We start from the raw sequence: 8894 nt of genomic DNA on the forward strand, positions 1-8894 counted from the left end.
AAAAAAAAAAAAAACAAGCTTATGAAAATGATTACTGTAAAGTAAATTGGGAACATAAACATAGCACTAATCTTCTAATGAAATATTTCATCGATAGTAAAACCAAGAGATTGGCTCAATCACACACGAGGGAAAAAAATAAGTAAATTGACTCATTGGCGATGATATGAAATTAATAACCTAATTTCTTATTGGCGTAATATGAATTGTCATTGATATAAAGTTAACGATATCAAAGTAGTTCTTGTACTTGAACCAAACATCAGCAAAACCATACCTTGAAATCAATCTGCCAAAAAAAAAAAAAAAAAAGTAAGAGAACATCAATTGATACATAAATGAATCTAAAAATCAAACATTTAACCCAAAAGTAACGGAAAAAAGAAATCCATGAAACAAAACTCTGTTCACAATAAACAGCTAACTAATTTAATCTTTTGTCTCTTCACATTTCTTGTGGGATCTTTATCACTTTTGACTACTAACATAAGTTGAATCACATTCTATAGTTCTACTAAACAACAGACCTAATTACGTTCCAAAAACAAAAGTATTGTCCCGTATAGATTTCTTGCCTAAAAAGCAATCGGTCTAAAAAAGGCTTTGCGCTAAAGAGTAGAACAATTCATAAATTCAGATAAATAAATAGTACCTTAAAGTTCACTGATTAGTAATGGCCTTGATCATCAACATGTCTCTTGAAATAAGCAGCAAGCTTATCAAGATCTCCAAACATTCTTTTCCTGAACTTGAATCCCTTTGGATATAAACCGATATACTCATGGTGCGGGTTTGCGGATCGTATGTAAGACAATATAAAGCTCCCTGGATGTTCATGCGAAACACCAAAACTGTAAACTACCATTTTCGGATTTACGCCCTTCTCAACCCGAAGAAGATCATCTATTTCCGACTTTGTCCCAGTCCGAAATTTGCGGTAGTTTAGCATTGTCATAAGATGAGTTACCAAAGGATCAACATACCGATCCATTACCTGAAATTTTTTAAAACGAGTAAGTGTTTTCATTCGTATATCAAAACTGAAATTTATAAGAATATAAAGACGAACCTCATCTAGATCCTCGAAGGTTTCAATCCCAATTTTCAATGTTTTCCCAATACGTTGTAAGCTCACTATGTCCTTGTTCTCCTTCTCACCTTCGATTATCTCCTTGTTAGCATACACATTATCGAAAATCTTGATCATCAAAGTCAGATGATTCAGTCCTCGTGAGCTTGGACGAACAATGCTTTCTCCAATATTCTTATAAGACAAATACTCTGTTGCTTGCTCAGCAGTGATGTTCTGAAACCGAGGATGAACAATCATCCGAGACTTAAACTGCTTCTTCTCTTTAGGGGCTTTCTCTTTCTCTATCAGGACATTTTTTCGTTCCTCCTCGTGGTAATAATCATCGACATCCCGGAGATTCCTGTTCTTTCTCATTTCGCTTTCTTTGCAGACAAGTAACACATGATACCTTTGCTTTAGAATCGATTTGACCTTGCAAGTGACGATATAGCCTTCACACAGTTTGTTTGATAAATCAACGATATCTCTACCATCATCCGAGTAATCTTCCTTTAAGAGAATCCCAGGTAATCCACAATCTAATACACATTTGGCTTTACCACTTGATACTTTCTTAACAGTGGCCTGCACAATTCTCCCTTCACCAATAGTTTCTTTGGTTTCACCAGAAATCATATAAAACTCTTCATCTGGATCAACCTCTTTAAACAGACTTCGCCAATCCTGAAAACCACAGCTTAATTCTCTCATGATAAAACTATAAGTTTCCTTCTTATTCTCTTGGTTCTTGCTTCTCAAATACTCATCAAGAACGATTTTCCTCAAAGAAGCTGGCTCATCTCTTACATACTCTATCGCCATCTCTATTGCATCATCCTCATCATCTCTTACAGTATCATGAGTATAAACATCTTTCGCCAATTCTTGCGCAAGACCGTATGATTCCGGATGTATTCTAGTGTCATCCAACAAGTCAATAAATTGGCTGCTACTACAAGCCAACCCACTCCTACGAATCCGTAAGAAACCAGCTGCATTTACGAAAAGTTTTTTACCAATCCCATGATTTATCAGTTCCTTGCGGACAAATATCGAACCAGATCTAACAAGAGACCTCTGCAAAGATGCAGCTTTCCTAGGGCCAAGCCCTGAAACAAACTGTAAAGGAGCAAAAAGCCATTCATGGCTCGCAGCCAGATTAATGTCGATTCCAACTTGATTTGTTAAGTCAACCATAACTTGCTCAACCATCTCATACTTCTCATCTGGATCAAGAAAATCTTGCAAAGAATGTAGCTTCCATGACAAAATATCTTTACCTGGACCGCATAAGGTTGAGATCATTGCTAATGGATTCTGGAGATAACGTCCAAGAGCAACTGCGCGTTTCACAATCCCTGCCTGTTGAGGTAGTTGTTCTCTTGAGATTCTAGAATTTTCGTATAGCCTAGGAAGAGATTCATCCGCATAAACCACTGGTAAGTCATAAATCCCAGCTTCTACAACAGACGGCAGTTCTTCCACCATTTGGAATATAACCTCATAAATCTCATCCTTCAGACGTACACAACTCAAATTTGCAGCTGCTAAAGCCACAAGATTTGGTTGATGGTCTCTTATAAACTTTCGAAGACGATCTTGATCCTTCTTTTTACGTTTCTGGTCATTTACATCCCGAAACCGCAATGCAATGGATTCTGCGTAAAGCACATCAACCAACTCTCCCGATGAATCAAGCATCACAAATGTAGTTTCTGGATTTCCAGGTCCCCAACAACAAGCTAGGACCCTCGGCGCAGCTTCCTCATCCGAGGTATTATTATTATTCCTTCGATATGGCCCTGAAGACACTTTTTTCCATAAAACCTGTCCATACTCTGAAAGCAACCGAGTCTTCGCTCTGCTAGTTAGCAAGGATCTTGCTTCTTTCTCCATTGACGGCAAAAGAAAACCGTGAACCGCGTCCTCCAGTATCAATTTCCTCTGCTCATTCCAGAGTTGAGCATACTTACTAACACCAACACTTAGATAGTGTTCACTGCATTCACTAATTATCCTATTCATCTGATTCTCAGGCAGCTTGAAAGTTACTTGAAGAAGCTTCTCTTCTTCTGCTTTCTGAATAAGAAGCCATTGTGTACCTTCAAACTTTCTCAATGGCTTTTCGCGTAACCACTTAACCGCAGAAAACCGATGGAAAGAATCTATAACCACATCCCCATCTGGTGTTGGACTCGTTGAGACTACTGCATTCTCCATATAAATCCCGCGAACATACTTTTTAATCAATGGCTCGCAGCTTATCTCAACCGCAGCCACATGCCGTGCGCCTTTAAGAACAACTTGAGGATCTTCAAACATTGCACATTTATAGTACAATGCCATCTCCTCTGGTGTTTTCTTTGCATCTTCAAGCTCATCAACAAAAACTTTCTCAAGAGACAACGCAAATCCCAATTGCTCAGCGCTATAACCAAACTTGTTTGCAAATTCCCGGATTCCAAATTTGCTACAGATGCTATAATGCGATTTCCTATTCGGCCTCTTATACTGTCCTTCATCGATCTCACAATGAGGAAAATGCAAGTTGAACTTTGAGTCTACATCATCAACTTCTCTCTCTGTCTCCGCCGCTTTAAGAGACTTCATAACCGATTCAAAAAGACTCTTATTCAGATCAGACCTGCAGGTTTCTTCTTCAAAACGTTTGGTAAAGTAACCAAACAACGCGGTTTTCCTTTTCCGAAGAAGAAGCCACTTTCTATCCAAATCTTGAATCATCCAGAAGACTTTATTCCACTTGGTCTCAAGCTTCTTGAGAAGATTGAAATCACTACCATCATCATCAGAACTGTCCAACAAACTCCGACACTGCTCCTTCCGGTACATAGCTATAAACGGTATCTCTAACTTCTGCACATGAGACATCTCCAAAAATCTCACAATGTCATCTTTGTTAACCAAAAAACTTGGACCATGTTCTTGAACCAATCGAGCATAAATCCAGTTGCTCTCTTCTTCAATGCTAATATCATCGACGGGAGCGTTTCCAGTGACTTCTTCGAATATCTGCATTCTCTCAGGAACATCAAGCTTCCTAATTTCATCATCTTTCTGTGTCATATACTTCTCAGAGAGAACAATTGGTTCAAACTCATCTTCTAACTTTCTTTCGATCTTTTCGTTATACGCTAAATCCTTTCTCCGAAGTTTCAACAATTCTTCAGGATCACCAAATATATCATTAGCGTTAGCGTATCGTAAAGCGTTGGAATCAGTTCCTTGCTTGAATTTATTTATCTTCCTCCTCCATCCATGATCACCAGGAACATCCTCATCTACAATGAAGTGACTCAAATCATCATCATCATCCTCATTGATCTTATCTTCTTCCTCTTCCTCTGAAGATTTCTTCAAACGTTTATACTTGTTTCTTTGGAAATCGACGTTGTTATCTTCTAGAAGAAGATAATCATCTTCGTGAAGACTAAAGGCTTCGTCTTTCTTCCTTCGATTTCTACTCTTTTTCTCATTACAATGTCTCTGTTCTTCGTCTTCTTCTTCTTCTTCTTCTCCATCATCAGAACTATCCACTAAAAACCCATCTCCATACTCATACTGATCATGCTCATCTTCTTCTTCATCATCGTTGTCTCTATTCTCGACTGGGTCGTAGTGAATCTGTGGCTCTGTGTCAAAAACAGAGTCGAAACTTCAGAAGAAAGAAAAAACAGAGAATTAGGGATTTTAAAAGCAGAGCTTTTTATGTACCTTCGTTGATCCTCTGCATGATTATGTTAAAATATTTAGCTATATGAAATCGATGAAGGTGGTGATCAACCCTAAAAACTCTGTGATCGTGAAGATAGTAACAATTTGATTGTGATTTTTGCGAGGAGAAACAAAGAAGAAGGCTTTCGTAGTTCTAGGGTTCACAAAAGCATTAAGAGGCTACTAATTGCAGTTTTGAAACATTTCTTTAAAAAATCAAAATTATGGATCTCTTTGTAGCTAATATTTAATAAATATTATTATATTAAAATATATAAAATTCCTAATTCAATAATCTAAAAATATTTGTATTTGAATTTATTTTCGATTTACTAAAAGATTTATTTTCCATATTTATACAATCTTCGATTGATAATTTCTTATCACATTTCTTGACAAAGGGCTTTAATTTAAGCCTAGTTATTAAGGCGCTTAACGGTGCCAAAAAGAATGTTATTCTATTACATTAATGATTTTTAATTTAAAGGTTAGGTTATTTTCTTACACAATAGAATAATTAGAGGTTTACGAAAAATGAGAAAAAAAAAAAATGGAAAAATCAAACGGACTGAAATCACAGAGTATGCGATGTGTAACAAAAATGATGTATCCTGTTCATATTATCTAATAAAACAATTGGCCGACAAAAAAAAAAAAAGAAATCACAGAGTATGCATAGGCAGTTGCTTATTATTATTGTGTTCAGATTGCCTATTAATGATCCAATACAATTAAACTGGTCATCAACCTGAACCGGTCAACGAATCAATCCAATTAAATTAAACCGGTCATTGTGCCAATCCAATCAAACCGGTCGTCGTCTTTTGGTTGTCAAGGGCTCACTCACTCTCGTTAGCTCCACGAATCCGTTCAATTGTCAGAGTAAAATGTTGGCTAGGGTTTGTAGATCGGAATCTTCTTCTGCCAATGCTGCTGCTAGATTGATCAGCACGAGATTGATTCATCGTCGCGTCGCCCAGAAAGGTACAATTAGAAAGCGTCTACCTTCTTTGCCAGTCCATTGCAGTGGTCGCAAAGGAACTTTTGAAGGAGAGAGTTTGAAACTGAGAAGTGGATCTCATTATATCAAATGCTTTGATGATGCGATCGAATTGTTCGATGATATGGTTCGATCTCGTACCTTCTATCCGGCTGTTGATTTCAACAAACTAACGGGTGTCATCGTGAGAATGAAACGGCCCGATGTTGTGATTTCTCTCTATCAGAAGATGGAATTGCGGAGGATTCCAATTGATATCTACAGCTTCAGTATTCTCATAAAGTGTTTCTGCGACTGTCATAAGTTGTCTTTTGCTTTGTCGACATTCGGGAAGATCACTAAACTTGGTTTCCAGCCCAATGTTGTTACGTATAGCACGCTGCTCCATGGGTTATGTCTCGAAGATCGGATTTCTGAAGCCTTAGCTTTATTTGATCATATGGTTGAAACTGGATTAACACCCAATGTCGTAACGTTTAACACGTTAATGAACGGTCTTTGCCGTGAGGGTCGAGTTCTCCAAGCACTAGCTCTTGTTGATCGGATGGTTGAAAATGGTCATCAACCTGACGTAGTTACTTACGGAACAATTGTCAATGGAATGTGTAAGATGGGTGACACTGACTCGGCCTTGAATCTGCTTAGGAAGATGGAGGAACGCCACATCAAAGCCAATGTTGTAATCTATAGTGCCATCATTGATCACCTTTGCAAAGACGGACATCATAGCGATGCTCAAAATCTTTTCGCTGAAATGCATGACCAAGGAATTTTTCCCGATGTTCATACCTACAACTGTATGATAGACGCCTGTTGTAGTTCTGGTAAATGGAGTGATGCCAAGCAATTGTTGCGTGATATGATTGAAAGGCAAGTAAATCCTGATGTTGTAACTTTCAGTGCATTGATCAACGCATTTGTCAAAGAAGGGAAGCTCGTTGAGGCTGAAAAATTATACGAGGAGATGCTTCGTAGGGGTATATTTCCTAATACAATCACTTATACCTCAATGATCGATGGATTTTGCAAACTGAATCGTCTAGATGATGCAAAGCGTATGTTTGATTCGATAGCTAGCAAGGGCTGCTCTCCGGACGTAGTTACTTGTAGTACCCTAATTAATGGCTATTGTAAGGCTAAAAGGGTTGACGATGGAATGGAGATTTTCTGCGAGATGCATCGAAGAGGAATAGTTGCTACTACAGTTACTTACAATACTTTGATTCATGGGTTTTGTCAAATGGGTGATCTTAATGCCGCTCAAGACCTTCTCAATGAGATGATTTCTAGTGGTGTGGCTCCAGATTACATCACTTTCCACAGTATGTTGGCCGGCTTATGTAGGAAGAAGGAACTACGAAAGGCAGTGGCAATATTGGTGGATCTGCAGACGACTGTGGTATGTCCTTGACACATTTTTGTCCAGCTTATTTATTTTCCTTCTGGGTTTTTGAGAAGAATGTGTGCATATATATATCTAGCTTTGGCTTCAGAGCTATTGAAAGTACAAGTCAATTTTAAGATAGAGAGTCCAGATTAACCCTCTCTGATTAGCTTAGTGTGTTTGCTTTGCAGGATCATCATCTGGAGGATGAATGAAAGAATGGAAGATTCAATGCCATTTTGCTTCTTGCTTGATCGATTTCGATTCTGATGTTCCACTTACACTTGTTTTTTTTTTTTTTTTGTCGTGTTTATTTATGTTACTGTTGAAATGAGATAAGTTATGAGATGGTCAATTTTACAAAAAGAACTTGTTGGATATGCCTTCTTAATTCATTTGCTAAGTTCATCTTTATACTTTGTTCTGATGTCTCTATTGAAGATTGCTTCTGTCTTTCTTTGGGGCTGCTGCTCAATCAGGTACGTGTCTCTTTGCAACACATGTAGACTGGATTGAATAGTTGCAGATTTGGACTATATAGTATAACAATACTGCATGTTTCATGACTTTCTGGACAAGAATGTGAAACAGAGATCCCAAAGAGCATGTAAGAATGCGATTGAATGAACCAGTGTGTGCTTAATGAATGGAAGACTCTGTCTTCTCTAGAGACTTTTAATGGAGCTTAAAGAATGATGAAACATTTACTCATATGAGTGGAGCCATTAGTCTGTTTTGAGTCGTAACCGACTCTGCAACCTGAAACAGAGCATGAAATGAACTTGCTTGGCTTCTGCAATCTAATCTTTTTCAGATATTTTGTGTGCGTCAGAGAGAGATAGCATGATCGGGGTTAGGGTTCTTCTCTTGTTCTTCTATTTCTTCTTCTTCTTGTAATCGGATTGGTTTGTTATCGGCGAAGCGTGTGAGAGACAATATTGATAAACCGGTCACTGTGCCAATCCAATTGAACGGATTCGTGGTTTTGTGATTCTCAAGGGTTCACACTTTACTACACACACTCTTGTTTGCTCCATCGTCGTAGTTAGAGATCGAGAAAGAACATGAAATCTGAAGCCTGCTCTAAATATCTCAGACCATTGGTCACATTGTTTGTTCTTGAGAATGATGGGATGTTTGCAGAAGGCATTTACTTCTGATGGCAAAAAGTCAGAAAGGCATGTGAGTAGTCTCAGACTGTAACAGTTCAGGTAATGTCATATCATCAGAGTTTTTTTGGCTTCAGGTGGAGGAATGGTTACTTCATAAGGTTTCTCAGGTGATTACATATTGTTAATGATCTGAGTGGTTTTGCTAGCTTACATGGTTTTTCATTTCTTGTCTTTGTGAAACTTATTTTGGTTTTGTTTCTGTTTTGTTTCCTTAGTTTCATAAGTCCCCTTCTCCACGACCACTTTTGTTTTTGGGCTGCTTCAACGATACTTTTTTATCAGTCGTCTTAGTTACTAAATATTCAATTTTTGTTTCTGTGTTTTGTACAAGAGAAAATTTCAACTGAAGCCACATCTTCCTTTTTCAGTCGGTTTAACTTTATCAACGAACCGGTCAACGAACCAGTCCAATTAAATTAAACCGGTCATTGTGCCAATCTAATTGAACCGATCGTCGTTTTCTGGTTGTCAAGTGCTGGACTCACTCTCATTAGCTCGTTGAATGACACGGAGTCACACGTAATTCCACAAGTA

General features: G+C 38.0%; 2 protein-coding genes across 2 annotated transcripts; one reads left to right on the plus strand and one right to left on the minus strand.

The window, feature by feature from the left end:
- LOC9324031 (transcription elongation factor SPT6-like) lies at positions 1–4977 on the minus strand. The gene is made up of 4 exons (XM_021010314.1): positions 4805–4977; positions 1070–4722; positions 653–994; positions 1–289 (listed from the first exon to the last, which is right to left on the minus strand). The coding sequence occupies exons 1-3, from the start codon at positions 4821–4823 to the stop codon at positions 668–670; spliced, it is 3999 nt and encodes a 1332-aa protein (XP_020865973.1). The 5' UTR covers positions 4824–4977; the 3' UTR covers positions 1–289; positions 653–667.
- Positions 4978–5652: 675 nt separating this feature from the next.
- Positions 5653–7602, plus strand: LOC110224266 (pentatricopeptide repeat-containing protein At1g64100-like). Its single transcript, XM_021010242.1, has 2 exons — positions 5653–7203; positions 7380–7602. Exons 1-2 carry the CDS (start codon positions 5692–5694, stop codon positions 7401–7403), a joined length of 1536 nt encoding a protein of 511 aa, XP_020865901.1. The 5' UTR covers positions 5653–5691; the 3' UTR covers positions 7404–7602.
- Positions 7603–8894: the final 1292 nt, after the last annotated feature.

The sequence above is a fragment of the Arabidopsis lyrata genome, assembly GCF_000004255.2.
Source record: "Arabidopsis lyrata subsp. lyrata unplaced genomic scaffold ARALYscaffold_2, whole genome shotgun sequence".
In the NCBI taxonomy this organism is placed as follows: domain Eukaryota; kingdom Viridiplantae; phylum Streptophyta; class Magnoliopsida; order Brassicales; family Brassicaceae; genus Arabidopsis; species Arabidopsis lyrata.

Coding starts and splice junctions, on each gene's coding strand:
- LOC9324031 (XM_021010314.1), bottom strand. Junction 995..1,069: donor CCTTCGAGGATCTAGATGAG/GTTCGTCTTTAT, acceptor AAAAAATTTCAG/GTAATGGATCGGTATGTTGA.
- LOC110224266 (XM_021010242.1), top strand. CDS start 5,692: ATGTTGGCTAGGGTTTGTAGATCGGAATCTTCTTCTGCCAATGCTGCT. Junction 7,204..7,379: donor TGGATCTGCAGACGACTGTG/GTATGTCCTTGA, acceptor TTTGCTTTGCAG/GATCATCATCTGGAGGATGA.